At 53.2% G+C, this 16,308-nt stretch overlaps 1 protein-coding gene and 1 non-coding gene across 8 annotated transcripts in view; one reads left to right on the top strand and one right to left on the bottom strand.

Annotated features, from left to right (window-relative positions):
• Window positions 1-1,797: 1,797 nt before the first annotated feature.
• LOC127695694 (small nucleolar RNA SNORA33) lies at window positions 1,798-1,931 on the bottom strand. Its single transcript, XR_007980064.1, has one exon. It is a non-coding gene; the product is annotated as a small nucleolar RNA SNORA33 (small nucleolar RNA).
• A 1,447-nt stretch (window positions 1,932-3,378) lies between these two features.
• Window positions 3,379-16,308, top strand: part of Hdac5 (histone deacetylase 5) — a 35,123-nt gene continuing 22,193 nt past the window's right edge. Inside the window, exons 1-3 of one of the 7 annotated variants that reach the window (XM_052194034.1) lie at window positions 3,379-3,532; window positions 8,883-9,093; window positions 15,608-15,682. In XM_052194034.1, the coding sequence (XP_052049994.1) occupies window positions 9,072-9,093; window positions 15,608-15,682 (97 nt within the window). In that variant the 5' untranslated portion in view covers window positions 3,379-3,532; window positions 8,883-9,071. Of the gene's footprint in view, window positions 3,533-8,882; window positions 9,094-15,168; window positions 15,683-16,308 lie in introns of those variants that run through there. The other 6 variants (XM_052194035.1, XM_052194032.1, XM_052194033.1 and 3 more) reach the window with 6 other exon arrangements.

Consider the following 16,308-nt stretch of genomic DNA (forward strand, 5'->3'; position numbering starts at 1 on the left):
TGTCCTCCCTTTTCTGTCTGCTGTCCAGTCTGAGGATGCTACCTTGGTTTGTCCTTATAACACTCATTCATCCCCTTCAACAGAGTTCATCAGGCCTTCCAAGTACATTCTAGTAGAAGCGCAGATTCTGTGTCCAAGACCCTTAGTGCTTAGAGGATGTAGCTCAGTGCTTAGGACTTGTGCTAGTATGTGTAAGGTCCTAGTGGGATACCTAGCACCCTCCCCACAGGAGCTTCTATTAGGGCAGGAGAGGGACACGGAACCAACAGTGCTATACAGAGACACATGTTTACCAGTTATTATCGGGTTCAGGGAAAGCACAGATAACGGGGATCTCATCTAATTAAAAGACAAAGAAAGGCCTCCTTCTGGAAGTAATATTTAACTGGACTCTGGCACATGAGTTGGAGGCAAAGAGAAGGGAGGAGAGGCATACTGGAAATGGAACACAGTAAAAAGAGAGAAAGATACAGGGCTGGACTTCCAAAAGCTAAGCTTAGGAGGGGAAGCTTGGATCATGTCATGCTCAAACTTTGGGCTGGTATTTTCCCAAGCTCCTGGAGAGGACCAGCTGCAGCAAAAAACGAAGATTTCTGGGCCTCTTTCCCACTCTGAACAGCAAGCTCGGGGGTGGGGTCCAAGGATGAACATTTCCGAGCAAGCTTCTCTGGCGGGCTGTTCCACACTCTTCTGGACCGTTGACGGGTTTTAGTGACAAAAATCAGAATATTTTTCAAAACTGTTCACTCATCTTTTGGAGGAGACAGAGGGATTCGGGGAGAGTGTCAGTTGCCAGGAGACAGCTACAGCATTTCAGGTAAGGTATATGATTTGGCTAGGATGGAGGTATGAGGATGGAGATGGTAGGTGTGGGACAGAGTCACAAGGCACTTTATAGGAAAAAACCGTTACCGTTTACTTCAGCACCATTTATGCACGTGTTTCATTTTACATGAGATTGTTTCAGATTTCAGGGGTATAGAAGAAGACAACAAAGAAAGTAAACATTGCTGGTCATGGTGATGCACGCCTTTAATCCCAACACTTGGGAGGCAGAGGCAGGTAGATTTCTATGAGGCCAGCTTGGTCTACAAATCCAGGACAGCCAGGGCTGGTTATGTTGAGGAACTCTGTCGAAAACATTTGGTTTTTATCTCCTAGGTTTTTATGCATGCGGAGCCAGACACACGAACTTTTGCATATAGTATTAGAACAAATGAATACTTTGTTTTGTTTGTTTTGTTTTGAGACAGTTTTCTCTGTGTAGTCTTGGCTGTCCTGGAACTCACTCTGTAGTTCAGGCTGGCCTTGAACTCAGAGATCTGTCTCCCTCTGCCTCCCTCCTAAGTGGGATTAAAGCTGGTACTCTGCCACCGCCTAGCACAAATCAGTATTCCTGATGGATCTTGCTTTGCTTTTTTTTTTCCTCTCATATGTTTTTTTATTTTTGAAATGGGAGCTCACATTGTTCTGCCTGATACTAAACTCAAACTCACTGCCTTGGAGGATAACCTTACTAGCTCTCTTTCTCTCTTTAATTTTTTGAGGCACGCTGGCCTTGAACTCACAAAGATCTGTCTGCCTCTGCCTCCCAAGTGCAGAGACTACAGGCATTCACCACCATCTTCTGCTTTAAAATGTGTGTGTGTGCGTGTGTGAAGTGAATATACCATTATAAGTATGTTGTTTTGGTTTTGATGCTAGGTATTGAACATAGGCCTCAGATGCTACCCATATGGTCTACTTCTGAGCCATGGTCCCGGCTGTAGATCCATATAATTATTATACTTTTTACAATATTGTAGCCATTTTCAGGGATCTTAAAAACGGTCACTTGTCTTTAAGGCTCCTTATGTGACAACACTATTACCAGCATTTTCCAAATGTTTGCAGAAACACATTCAGCTAAGCAGATGCAAATTAATCGGATGGCTCTATAGGTCAACAGGTTCTCCAGTGCAGGAGTGAGGATCAAAAAGAAAAAAGACAATTAGACAACACTGTAGCATGATCCCAGCCAGTTCTGAGGCTGAGGCAGGTTTAACTTTTTCCCAGTCTGCTTTTATACCATTTTAATTACATGCAGGTATTATTAAGGTCAGTTCTAGGTTGAGGAACAAGCATACAATAAACACAGTCAAGGAACAAGCAAGGCAATAAACAAATCCCTGTGATCACTCCTGTGACCACTGTTCCTAAGAGCTTATCAGGATGACCAAGATATCTGAGCCTACTTCACAGTCCTAGCCCCAAATCAGATTCTTGCCTGAAGCCTACTTTTTTGGTCTACCCTAAAATTAGATTCCTGCCTGAATTTATTTACCTGTATAGCCTAAAATTAGATCTCTGCCTGAACTTACTTCTTTGTCATGGCCTAATGTCAGATTCCTGCCTGAAGCCCATTTCCTTGTCCTTGGCCAATGTCAGATTCCTGCCAAGTGGCCCACAATGCTATACATACACATATACACATAAACATATGCGCGCACGCGCGCGCGCGCGCGCGCGCACACACACACACACACACACACAATTTTGAGTGTCTGCATGATAACTTACTGACTAGATGTCCCCTAGTTTATTTGCAGATACCTACCTGATGGATATTTAGGTTGTTTCCGACATCTTATAAACAATCTCCTCCTACACTCATTTTGGAGCACAATACTTTCTTAGAATACATTTTTCGCTAGGAAAATTGCTAGGTCATTGACCAAACTATGTAGGTTTAATAACAAGTTATGTTCAGTGCCACTGACGTGGTAGTATGTGTGGTATCAAAGTTGGAGACTTTTAGGTTCTTGGTCTGTTCCTTTGAAGGCCAGGAACAGTTACAACCTATGCTGGTTTTGTCCAAAGAGTTTCTTTATCAAGATGCAGTGTTGTGCCAGATTAGGCACGGTGGGTTAGGAGACTTGTCCAAGCTAATCTTTCAGCTTTGACAATCCTGCAGAGGCAGCCTCTAGGATTCCAAGCTTCCCCCAAAACTTTCCCCCTAACAAGGGAAGGGCGTGTTAGGGAACAGCTAAGGCGGGCAAAGATTGCACCATCCACCGTTTGAAAAGGAAGTCGGAAAAGCACAGAGAACAAAATCGTAAATCCCACATATCCAGCCCCTGCAGCAGCCAGGATCCGGGCTCTACTCATTTCATTACTTGACGAAGAGATCGGGATCCCTTCTCTGCCACCTCCACCCAAGCCTAACCTTGGGCTGGGTATTGGCCCTTTAAGAAGCTGTCACGGTGGCGCTATTGGTCCCGCCCATCTGAGGGGCGGGCCGAATGGGAGGGGAGGGTTCTTGGTTGAAGCCCGGAAAAAAAAAAGTAGGGGGGGGGGGTCTGAGTCTATTTTTAGCTCAGGGTCGGGTCACGTGACGGGAGTGACGTCTCCGAATGTTGTTGTTGGTGGCGGCGGCGAGCGGAGCCGGAGGAGCCGCCGCAAAGATGGAGGAGCCGTCGAGGAGGCGCTGCCGCTGCTGTTGCTGCCGCTGCTGCCACCGCCGCCCGCGAAGCCGGAGCTCGAGCCGCAGCGGGTGAGCGCGCCGCACCCGCCAGGACCCCACCCCCCCACGGCCCCGGGACGCCCTGCAGCGTCCCGTCCTCCGGCCGTCGCTCCCCGCGGGTTCCCCGCGACCCTGTTCTTCCTCCCGGCGCGCGCGCCGAGCCAGCCCGCACCCCCAGGGAGCTTCGCGGGGCCCGGGGAGTGTGGCCTCTGGCTCGCCGCGCGCGCCCCTCATCAACCCTCCCTTGCAGGGCTCCTTCTCTGCAGGTAAGGGAGGGGCCGATCTTCCCGCACCCCGAGCCCCTAAATGGCCCGCAGACCAGCCGGGGATGTCCGATTTGTCTCCTCCCGGGCGGCTCATAATCCGTTGCAACCGCGATTTGAGCCTTGCAACCTGGATTCTGGGCAGACCCTCTCTCCCCTCGACACCCCTTTCTTGTTACCTTGAGGTGAGGGGCGCAGCCCACCCACAGTGCTTCTCCAAGTGGCGAAGAACATACCCTTGATTTTATGTCCTTGACGTCCCTGCAGGTGGAAGAAGACTGCGGGGCCCACTTTACTTGTCTGTGCTATTCACCCCCTCGCCTGTGAGGCATTACTGCGTTTATTACCACCCTCTTCTGTCTGACACCCTGGAGCTCGGGAAAGAGCTGGGAGATGAATTAATTGGTGATCTTTCTTGGCTAGGGCAGATCTCTCCACCCCACCCCCGCGCCCAGTTTTCATCTTAGGTTTGTTTCTCATGGGGCAGACGTTCTAATAGTGCCTTGTTAACTTGGGGGTAGTGGGCTTCCCCTCCCCACCCATCCCTGGGGCCCTCAGGAAGATGAAAACTGGCTGGATGATAAGTAATTAATCTAAGAGTTGGTGGCAGGGAGACTAGTGTGCTTCATTTCGGGGAGAAGGTGACCACTTGATGTCCCTGCCTTTGGCCTTCTGAGATGAGCTTTGTCCCTGAAGAGGAAGGGTAGCAGTTGCAGTTGCTTTTGGTGTGTGTGTGTACAGTACTCATCACTCTGGTAGTGACCACTATGATTCTGGGTCCTGGAATTAGCTTTGGATCTTGGAGATGGGAATGGAGAGAGGGGTGTAGGGGTCAGTGGGAGGGGAAGATAGAACCAGAACAAAAGGAGGCAGGGATGGGAGATTGGTTTGGGCCAGGAGACCTCTGGCTAATCCTGACATTGGGACCTGTTGGCGGTCCACGTAGGTCCTAAGGTTGCAGGCAGGGAGGATCCCTAGGCCCGTAGGCCCTCCACACTGGGCCCCAGGAGTGCGTGCTGGCTGTGGAGATGGGCTCGGATGAGCTAGGTGAGGGCTCCTCATTCCAGCTTCCCTTTTCTTTCTCTCCTTAAACAACAAAGCTTGAGAACTTGGTTTGCCTGTCCCTTCTTAAGTCTTTCCCTTTCTGTCTTTCCTCTTAGACTTGGATCTTGTTAAAGACAGAGAAAGCCTGACTTGAAGGAGCAGGCTCCCCGGCACCTCCTGACACACTAGGGGCGGGAGAGACAAGTCCCAGGTGCACGGATAGAAAATGTTTGCCCTCTTCCTCAGGGTATCCTCCAAGGATCGTGTCATCTGGAGTGGGGGGTGGGGGTGGGGGTTACAGCGTCATATACACTACCCACCCCCAAGTAGCTGCAGGGATAAGAGCTTCGCTTTCCGTTTCTTGAGGGCTGGTATCTTAGCTGTGTGCTTAGACACGGGGCTTTGGAATGGGGGGTCATTGTTGTTTTTGTGTGGCAGAGGAGGGGGGAGCAGCCTTGGGAGCTGGGGGTAATGCAGTCGGTGCTGAAGTACCAGCTGCTCTTCAATAATTAATTCTTCCTCCTCACGTCCCTCTGAGGAGGGGTGTCTGGAACACGGCATCAGGCTCAGCCAGCCTGCTAGAGGACTCACTCCTGTTTGGGGGGGGGCATGTGAGAGAGAGACGGTGAGGGGGGCGGCCATTCTTGGCACTTTGGAGCAGTGTCGCTTGCTCATGAATGAAAACCCGCTGCAGCCAGTGAGGGGGCCTATTGTAGCCGACTTTGGCTAATTAAACTTTCTCTCCCTTTCTTTTCCCTACCCAGCTCACCCCGGCCCCAACCTCAGCCCTTTCTTGAATGAGAGCCCTGTCTGGCAGTGCTGGGGAGGGGGTATCATCACTCTGTCTGAAGTTTTAGGGCAAACAGACCCTGTCTAATGCCCTCTGTCTCCACCTCCTCCCTCCTCCCCCCTTCTTTTTTTTTTCTTCTAGAAATAGCAGGCTCCTCCATCTGGCTCGTGCAGATGCCTGGAGCTGCGGCTGAGCAGACAAACAGAAATGGGCCGGTTGCAAAAATGAATTTGTCAGCCTGGTGCCTTTTCCCCCTCCCCTGTTGTCTTCCTCCTTTCCCTAGTTTGGGGCCTGCACAGCTTCCATCCTCCTGGACTTCTGTTGGCTCAGCGTCCGGGGAGGCAGGAGGCTGTGGAGGCTCCGGGGGGGGGGGGGGGAGGCTGGGAACAGTTGTCTGCTATGGCTGGAGCTGGGAGGGGTCGAGATGAGAAACTGCTGGTGCCTTCCGATGGGATGTCTGGGCTTTGAGCCTTGCCAGGCTGGGAGTGTTGGGACAAGCGAAGCCCATCTTGGATGCACTGCATTTGGTACAAACTGCTAGGGCTTGTTCTCTCTGATTTGGGGAGTAGCCCCTGACCTGAGGGTGGCCTTGGGCTGGGAACTCAAGCCTTGGCTTTGCCTCTCGGGCTCTCAGGTATGTTGGGAGTAGCAGGCCTGGTGATTGTGGAGGGGAATTTGGACGGTGCTGATGGAGGGACAAGCTCTCTGTAGGAAGGCTAGTGCTGAGGCCCTCAGGCCATGGTATGGCTCTGGTCACTCCCTCCCCCCCTCCTTTTCCTCCCACCGTCTGCTGGAGTTTTTATTGCTGGTGGGTGGTATAGGGTCCTGCCCTGCCTTCTTTACCTTAGCAGAGCTTGTAGGTGGAGGCTCTGCCCTTCCCTCCACTCGGCCTTGCCCAGGATGCCTTGGCTGGAGGTAGAAGGTAGGTTCAGACCCTGGAGTAGTCTGAAAGAAGGATAGAGTTGACTCTCAGGGTGAGGGGAACAGGGGACTTCGGGGGTGCTGATGTTGCACACTGAGTTGTCATCCAAGTCGCGGCTAGTGTAGCAGCTGTACAGCTCCTGGTCCCCAGCTCCCCACCCATGTAACAATAGCAGGCCACTTCTCTGTTGAAGAGAGTGTAAATACCTGAGACTGCGTGCTCTTTCCTTGCCCTGCCCTAGACAAGAAGTTAAGCCTGTTCTCATCAGGCTATGAAGGCTTTTTTTGTTTCCTAGGAAGTCCTGCTGGTGGGTCTTGTTCACCTGAACACTTCTGAACTGGGCCTCGGGCCTTGGTAGATGGCCTTAGCAGGTAGACGGGACCTCGGGGTCCCACTCAGTGGAGAGCAATGGTGCATAACTATACCCTGAGCTCACTGTGTGAGTGTGAGGAGCTGTTTCTCTTTTCCCTAGTGGAGAAGACCCAGAGAGATACTGGTGAGGGTAAGGGGGAGTGTTAAGGGCTGAGCTTCTTCAGTTGGGCCCTCTCGAGTAGCCTGCTGTGGAGCTTTTTCTCCACATGGGCTGGGCTACTTAGACTTACTGGCGTTCGTGGGAATTTCTGAACCTGTGTTCCTCAACCCACGGGAAAGGGTGTGAGCAGGACTGGGCGCCAGCTCTGGTGTGGGCATGGGCTGAGCTGGCCTGCCCACGCGGGGCCCTGCCGGGACACTAACAGCCCCACCTGCTGCATTCCTGAACTTGGTCCCAGACCTGTACAGGTTCTTTTGTTTTTAGTCACTGTCTTTCAGTCCTGAACCCTGATCTGAATATACCTTTCTTTAGCCCAAAGCAGCAGGAAGCAGCAGGGCTCGGGACTCTTGGGTCTTTGTGTGTGTTCCTGTGGCCATGCCAAGCAAGACTTGGGAGGCTTCTAGGCTCCAACTGGACCTCACCCCTGGGAATCTTTGATAAGAATGGAAGGTTTGCAAAGATTTTATATTGCCAGGAGGTAGGGCTCTGTGGGAGAAACTTTGGTATCAAAGTAAAGGGATCTAGGTGATAGAAGATGCATGATTGACTGCTTGGGTCCGGGGATCGGAGTTGGGGCTTTAGTGTTGGCAGTTCTGTCACTTCCTGACACTTGCTCTCATAGGGCTCTGGAGAGCCTGGCTTCTTTTGGAAGCAAATGAATGAGATAATGTCTGGGTGGATCAAGGGCTCGTTAGGGTCCCTGTGGATGCTGCCTAGTGTCTAAGGCTTGAAGACAACTATAGGGCTAGGGTGGGGGCCTCTGGCCAGCCCACGGCCCTGTACGCCATTTCTTCCTTACTCCATTGACTTTGGTTAGTATTGGGTCTTTGTATAAATGGGGAAAAGATGTCCCCTCTTTTGGTAGACTTAGTGTCAGGCCATTACTTGATAGGCAGGCAGTGCACAGGCCAGATTTCATGATTCCTTCCACAGAACACAATCTGAACACCACACAAAGCCTTGGGTCAGGGCCCAGAAACTCCAGCACACTTATAGAGAGTGCTGGATCTGTTTGACTTTCCTGATTTATGAAACACACTCCTGGGCCCTGACTCACGGTGGCGTTGGGAAGACAAAGCTTGCTTCCAGTGATAGGTGGCTAAGGCACAACACATAGAGAGAAGATGCCAGCCAGGCCTGGGAGCCCCAGGGATACTGGGATGGGTATCATCAGTTCCTTCCTGAATTTTAATAATTTTATTAATTTTTTATAACATTTGTGTGTGTACATGTATGTATATGGGTGTGTATATGACACAATGAATATACGGAGGTCAAAGAACTGCTTTCGTGAGTCTCTTCTTTCCTTCTACTACGTGGGTAGGCTTGAACTCTGGTCAGCAGGCTTGGCAGCAAGTATGCTTACCTGCTGAGCCCTCTCATTGACCCTGGTGGTTTTTTGGAGGCAGGATTTCATGTAACCCTCGCTAGCATTAAACTTATATAGTCACGACTAGCCTTGAACTTCTGACCTTCCCAAGTTGTGGGATTAAAGGCATGTGCCAGCAGGATACTCAGTAGTTTTCTCTGAACTTCTGCCAGGGACCCCAGGTCAGCTCAGCCTTTCCCCACTGCGGCAAATGTGGCCAGTCTGTAGGTGCACCTGGCACCAGGCACTGATGTCTGCAGAGACCACTATAGCCATTTCCTATCCCTTGAGCACCAATTAGAAAGAGAAGAAATAAGAGTCTGGTCCAATGCTGTTTCCTATGTGCCCTGGGCAGGTGGTTCTCCCTCCCTTCCCTGGTACAAGATGATCCCTCCAAGGTCTCCCTTGGCTCTCAGAGTCCCGAGTTAGGGACCGCTAACCCTGCTCCGTCTCTCCCCAGGGATGCCGTTCTGAGTGCCTGACTGCCTCGCCCCGAAGGATGGCCCTGGATGGGCAATAGAGGCACTGCGGCCCCGGGCTCCTGTCCCGTCCGTCTGTCTGTTATCGTCTGTCTCTCTTGACATCACCGCAGCTCCACCCCCTCCTGTCCCAGCCCCCAACGTCAGCTTCCTGCAGGCCCAGAGCCGGCATGAACTCTCCCACCGAGTCGGGTAAGAGCTGGGAGGTTGGAGAGGAGCCTCTTGGGGCAGTTTGGAATACAGTGGGCTGTGTGGGTTTCCTGCCCAGGCCAGCAGACTGTCAGTGTCTGAGATGTCAGGGATTGAAGGGGTCAGGAGTGGAGATTGTCACATCATCAAAAAACTTTCCAGAAAACAAAAACAAAAACAAAACAAATGAAAAAAGAGGTCAGCTGTGAGACAGACCTGGGAATCCATGGCTCTGGGAAGGCCTGGGTCTCCCTCTGCCCCAATGCCTGCCCTTGACATGAGAGCATTGGGTGCCTGAGATGGTGGTGTGAGTTTTCCTGAGTAGCCTGGGACAGTGCTGGAAGCGTTTTCCTGGGGACAGCTGAGTATTCATGCTACTTCTTGTGGCGGTGGCTTTTTTCCTTGCTGGAGTATTGTTTCCTGTGCTGTACCTTTCTCCTGGTGGAGCTTTAAAGGGCCCGATGCTTTGGGCTGTACAGCAGGGGATAGGCGTGGGGTTGTGTTTGTAGAAGAGCCTTGGCTCCTGGCTCAGTGTAAGGAGGTGACCCTCTTCCTCTTGGTGGATTCCTGTGTTGGGGTCTTTGACTCTCAGTTCCCATTCCTCTCTGCTAGGACCTTGCTGGGTGCTGCCAGGAATGGTCTGGGGGTAGGACTCAAGGTAGCTCTGTTTGGGTGTGTCCCGGCATGTGCCTAGGAGGATGCGTCCAAATGGCTTGAACTGGACCCTAGAAGTTCCCCAGAAGGTCACAGGTCAGCATGGTTGGAGTAATAGCTGCCTCTTGTCCCTAGCTGTCTTTTTCCTTTCCTTCCCTTCCCTTCCCTTCCTTCCTTTCTTCCGATTTATTTATGTATATGAGTACACCATTGCTCTTTTCAGATACACCCGAGAGGGCACCAGGCCTCATTACAGATGGTTGTGAGCCAACATGTGGTTGTTGGGAATTGAACTCAAGACCTCTAGAAGAGCAGTCAGTGCTCTTGCCCGCTGAGCCATCTCTCCAGCTCGGCTGCCTCCTTTTAAACAGTCTGAGACGGTCAGTGTCTATCCTGCCGTTTCCCACCCAACTCCAACCCTTCCCAGTACAGCTTGACCCTGTATCTTTTTCTGCAAGCATGGATAGATGGATATTTTCCCTTTCAGAGAAAGGGAGGATGAGGGCGTTGGATAGATAAAAACTGAGCTGCAAGAAGCAGAGAGGAACCCAGCCCCCCACTGGAGAATGCCATCCCCAGCTCCCTTCTTACTGGGTCTGCTTCCCACTGGGCTCTTCCTGCCCTTGCCTTCATTCAGTCCCCTAAGCGTTGTACCAGGTGGGCTCTAGAGCTCTGGCTTCCTGTCTCATCCTCTGGCTGTCAAAGGGACAGGAAGAGGCCTGATGACTGGTCCATCAGTCCCTCCTTCTGCTCCCTGCTCAGGTGAGCGAACCGAGGCGCTTGCTTTCTTTCTCCCTTTCTCCGAGTCATCTTTACTCCCTGCCTCATGTGCGGGTTGGGAGTTGACTCTTGACCAAGGGCACAGAGGCTGCCCAGGGACATCTGGTGGTGGCTTGGGGGGGGGGGACATTTCCCAGCTGTAGGGTTTTGTTCTCTTGCAGCAAAAGGTAAGTGTCTGGGTCTGTGTTCGAGTCACTGATGGTTCAGGTTCTCCTCACAGCCCATCCTGCCAGAACTAGCAAGAACATGCTGTAGCTAGAGATCTCCACTACCTGCACAGCTTCTGAGCTCTCTGGTAGGATAGGTATTCTTGGCGACCTGCCTCCTGACTGGCTTTCCAGCTGCCCCCAGCAGGGGGAGACACTGTCTTTTCCGTGTATGGGAGGGAAGGGGGGGCACAGGATATAGAACTATATTTTAGGACTGTTGAGAGACTCTTTGCTTGTGCCAGGAGGTGGCCCGCTGTGGCCTGTCCTTTAGTTTTTCCTACAGTTCCAGGGCTGGCTATTCTAGTGGGGTCCGGCTGCCCTGTGGCACGGAGACAACCAGTCTGCACACAGCCTTTACTCTCTGAGGGGGCTCACAGCATCTGTTCTCCAAGTTCAGCTGGCATCTGGGTTGGGGCTTCCGATGCCCTGATCCTGGAAAAAGCTGGAAACTCCATGCTTTGGAATTCCACAAAAATAAAGTGACTTTGTTTTCAGAGCACATAGGTGTCCAGAGTGAAGTGGACACCTTGCGGAAGGCCCCAAGAAAGAAAGATTGGGAGCCCCAGGACAGGCAACAGACTGGAGAGGGCGATGCGCACGCCTGATCTCTCCACAAGTCCTGGCTTACTTGGTCCTCTCGCCCTAGGGCATAGAGCCGCAGGGCAGGCGCAGCAGGGTGCTTTCTCTCTGTCCCCTGGTTCCTCTCTCAGCATAAGAACTTTGTTTGACAAGTCTTTGCTTGGCTTCACCAGTGAGGCTGGCCTGTGGTGGACCAGACCGGAAATGGTCCAGTCCAAAAGTCAGCATGCACGTTCTGCTGAGGGGCAGCAGGTAGGGACTGAGTGATTTGCTTCTGGGCCTACCACTTTGGCCAGTGGGCACTCACTTTATATACCTCTGGGCTGGGCTGCATGCTAGTACTTGACCCTGTCCACCTCTCTGGCCATCTGAGGAATCCTGCTTCCCTGAAGAGGGCAGTCTGTTTCCCTTGACTTTTTTCTTTGGGTAGAGGAGGGTGCCAAGGCTGGTTCTTTATTTTTCTGGAGCTAGTCCGTTCTGTGCATCCCCTTCCATGTGGTGAAAGACTGATAGAATTTGTAGCAACTCTGGCTTGGAAGAGCCTCCCTGGCACCTAGGACCTCAACTGCCCTGGTTGTACCCTGGTCTCAGGGCCATTGCTTAGAGGGGAACAAGAATGTGGCCTGCCACGTGATCTTGTGGCCTGCCACGTGATCTTGTCTGTCTAGATGTTTGCTGGTGGGGCCCTGGAGGAGGCATCTAGGTTCCTTATGCCCTGCGTGGGAGGAAGATGAGGTGGATGATAACACCTGTCTGCCCAGCACCTCCTAGCGCCCTCTATACTTTCTCTCCTTCCCTTTCCCAGGAGGGAGGGCGACTGCCCCCTCCCTTTGGGGTGACCAGAGAAACTGGGGCATGGGTGTAGGGTGGAGCCAGGAACCTTGGCGTCCTGTCTCCCTGCCTCAGGCTCTGCTACCGAGCCCCTGGGAGGGCAGGCAGCCAGTCAGAGGAGGAGAAAGTGGGTCAGTGCTGGCATGGGCAGGGGTCTGGGGAGGAGACCCTGGTCTCCTCTGTCTACAGGTGCCTTGGCAGATTGGAGTTTGCTTTCTTCTCTTCTTCTGCTCAGCTTCCTGAGGGATTGGAGGCTTAGGACTGGTTGGTGAGGAGAGGTAATATCAACCCAGGGCGAATACAAGATGACAGAGTGTGTGTCCATATCTTCCTACAGTTGGTTTTTAAATGAAAAGATTCAGCCAGTACCTAACCGTGGACCTGGCTGGTGGTGGTTTCTGGGCCATACTGACGCGTCCCAGCATGCCTGGACTCAAGGGGAGGGACTACAGGGTAGCAGGGTTGATGTTTTCTGGGCATCTCCCGGGCCAGGGTCTCTGGACCAGCCTGAGGGGATTTGGAGGCCAGAGTGTAGCCTTAGAGTGGGGACTAGAAGTACTGCTGGGAGAACAGAGCCGGTTCTGTAAGCCCAAGCTGGGCTTGAACTTGCTGGCGCTGGCTCTGGGTGTGTCTCCTGGACTACACCCTTAGTGAGCATCTGGGAGGTTTGTGGGGTGGGACTTGGAAGCTATGGATGGGTAGGGATGGGAAAATAAGCAGGAGAAGGGGGTGCTATAGCAGGATAGCTTGAGGTTAGACATTAGGAAGACCTCGTTACATCATCCACATCTCAGAAGAGAGATGCTCGTCCTTCCTCCCTCTAGACCCATTCTGGTACATTTCCTCAGAGGTTGTTGGGAATTGCATTGAAGATGGAGACTTCTCTTGGCTAAAGAGTAGAAGTCATGATAGCACTGGCTGTTCTCACTGAGCCCTGGCCTTTGAGTGTCCATGTCCTCAAAGACTTGTGAAGAATCGTCTTTACCAGGTTTAATAGCTTAAACACATAGTCCCAGGAGTGGTAAGGCTGAAATCAGGATCATGGTGAGTTCAAGGCTAGCCTTGGCTACAGAGTGGGACTCTGTCTCAAACAACAGAAAAAGGGAGACCTCTTTTGACCTCAGGCTGATCTAGGGTCTCAGGGACTTTACTTTCAATTTGTCATAGTTGCTATCCTCCCCTGAGCAGGACTCTCTTGTCCCCTGTGCCTGGCGCAAGTGAGTGTGCCAAGACAGGGCTAGCCAGCCCTTCTGGTTGTTCCCAGCGTGGGTGGGTGGAGCCCCTTCTGGGAGGGGCTGCTGCCCACGGCTTTCTGGGCTCCCTAGTGTCTGCCTGTGACTGTCATTGGTAGAGCCTCTGGTCTTCCCTTCTCTTCTTGAGAGACTTAGTTGATCTGACTGCAGCTGGAGGAGAAGCGGCAGACAGGAGATGTTTTCCAGCACCAGGCTCCTGGATCATATAGGTCTTCCTGCCTGGCCTTCTAGAGTCTGTCTTGACTGAAACTTCAGACTCCTCCCACTTTAGTTCCTGATTTACCACCAGGCAACAAATCCCCCCTCAAACCCCAGGGTTGTCTGCATCTCACCGCGCTTGGGAGAGCTTGCCTCTACCACCACCCTCGTGTGTGTTTTCCTACCTGAGGGAGGAGGCCCCATGGTGTCCTGGCAGAAGCTTGGAAGACAGGCTTCTGGAGTCACAGCCACCATGTCCTTGGTTGGACTGCTTCTCCCAGGCTCCTGACAGGAGGGTGAGGTCATCCAGTCCAGAGAGAGGACAGGTGTCCCTGGCTCTGTGCCTGGAGTGGGGGGCAAGGAGGGGCCAGGAGGGGTCCAAAATAGTAACTGTGACGTCAGGAAAAGGGAGGAGCCTACAGACCCAGGAATAACCAGTCTATTAAAAGTCTGCAGTGAGGTCAGGGGGCCAAGTGGGATCTCTCGATCGGTGGGAGGCACAACCCGGGAAGAAGGGGGAGGTCCCCGGTAGGTGATGCTGGCAATAGTGCCAGTTTTGATGGTACAGTGGTCCCATGGCCCGGGAAGGTGGAGAGCTGGGGGCTACTCTACTAGGCCAGGTGCTAACAGCTTTATGACTAGCTGGAGGGCCTCCAACCCCAGGTCTTCCTGTATGGACGCTGGAGGTCCTGCACCTGGGTCTGACATGTATATTCTGCTCGTGAGTTATGGTGGTCAGTGTTTCAGACCTCCGGCCCCTAGCACGTGAGCAGCTCTATGACGAGAGTGGCTTTCGTCTTGCCGTACCTCAGTTTCCCCATCTTGGCCTCTGGCTGGTGGTCGTTGTTAGCATGAAGGCTGTGATGTTTGTGGTTTGTGGTGCTCTCGGCTGGGGACACTGCCAGGAAAGCATTGATTGAGCTGAGAATGGGCAGGTGCTGTCCCGTGCCCTGCCTGGGCTGGGCAGAACCTACCCAGCAAATCTCTCTGGTCCCTGGAAAGAGGCCTGAGTGCCAGAGGTGGAGCTCTAGAATGGGTGGGGAAGCCGCCTCACCACTGCTATTTAGGGTCTCCCTGATAGTAAGAGTGTAGAGAGGCATCTCCCAGCTCTGTGGGAAGGCAGAAGTTACACAAACTCCACAGGCTGTAAGGAGGAGGTGTGAGGTTAGACCAGGTGGTTGGGTGTCTGTCACCTCTCCCTAGTCTTTCTGATTCCTTTCCTCGCTCTGCACAGAAAGGGCGAACATAGAAGATCCTGGCTGGCTTCTTGGTGTCCAGTCCATTGTTTGCCCCCAGCAGTGGCCAAAGCTGATCCCAGATGCATGGGTCCTCTGCCTGCACCATTCTCTAGTCCAGCCACTGGCCACCCAGGTCTGTGGCCTTGGCCCTGAGTGCAGGCCTCCCTTGCCCCCCCTCCTTGACTGGTGCTTCCTCCTGGGGTGGAAGGCGCCTCCCCCCATGGGGCCTCCGCCAGGCCTGGGCTCCTGGCAGCCAGCCGGCGGCTCCCTGAGCATGCTCCACCTATTTATAGACAGGGCCCTCCCCCAACTGCTATTTCAGTCTCCTGCCAGCTGCCGGCGGCTCATTCGGGGAGGAGGAGCAGGGAGCCAAGCCCAGAGCTGTCACCGGTGGCTCTGGGAGGGAACACAGAGAGCCTGCCTGCCCACTGAGCCCTTCCTGTCCCTTGAGCACCCAGCCATAGCCCAACTCCTGGAACCTTTGGACAGACCTTGGTCCATGCTCCTGGAGTGGAAGAGAGCAGGCCTGCAGCCTCAGTAGCCTCCTGCGTCTGCCGCCTCCGGAGCGCCCAGCCCGGATGAGGTGCCTCCTTGCCTTGTGGGTCCCAGCGGCAGCGGCCTGAGGGAGTCTTTGAGCCGGCTGGCTCTGTCGACCACCTTTCCCTCAGTGGCTTCCGCCTCGGGCGGCCCCTCCCTGGCATGCTGCTGGTGCCCAAGGCTCAGGGGCTTGTGGAGATGCTGCAGACCATCTATGAGACCGAGTCCTGTCTCTCAGCAGATGGCATGTCAGGCCGGGAACCATCCCTGGAAATCCTGCCACGGACTCCTCTGCACAGCATCCCGGTGGCAGGTAAGTGGTTCTTGTGTCCCCACCTGCCCTCAGCTCTTGGGCATCCTTGGACCTGGTTTGAGCACCTCACTGTGAATCTTGCTCTATCGGGGTCCTGCTTCATTCAGCCTTTGAGGGTTTGGTTGACCATCCACGGACTGGAAGAGCTGTGCTTTTAGGGCAGCTCCCTGCCCTCCTCACGCAGGGCCGGCCTTTCACAGTCCCTCCTAGCCCCGCTCCGTCTCATCCCTCCAGTGCCTTCAGCAGGACCAGCCTCAGCTGCTAGGGGCTAGGGCTTCCTAGAGGATTCTGGCCTAGTTGGACCATGGTCAGAGGGGAGGAAGTGGGTCAGTGACCTGGCTCCAGGCTGCCTGCTCTCCCCACAATTGAGCCCGGGAAGAAGTTGTACCTGGAGGACCTACAGGAATCAGAAACCAAGTTTCTGTGGCTTGCTTTGACCTGGTCAGGGTGTAGTGACTTTGGCAAGTTTCTAGTCAGGAGGCTTCTGAGAATGGACACTTAGGAAGAGCCTTGTTGGGATAGGGTTGTGCAGAGACTAACAGCAGGGGTGTTTAAGGATTTGGGCTTGGTTCCTAGTTCCTTCCTATCTCTTCCTTCCCTGGGTTGTGGTTTCTTCCCACTTTCTG

This window comes from Apodemus sylvaticus, chromosome 10 (genome assembly GCF_947179515.1).
Source record: "Apodemus sylvaticus chromosome 10, mApoSyl1.1, whole genome shotgun sequence".
NCBI lineage: Eukaryota > Metazoa > Chordata > Mammalia > Rodentia > Muridae > Apodemus > Apodemus sylvaticus.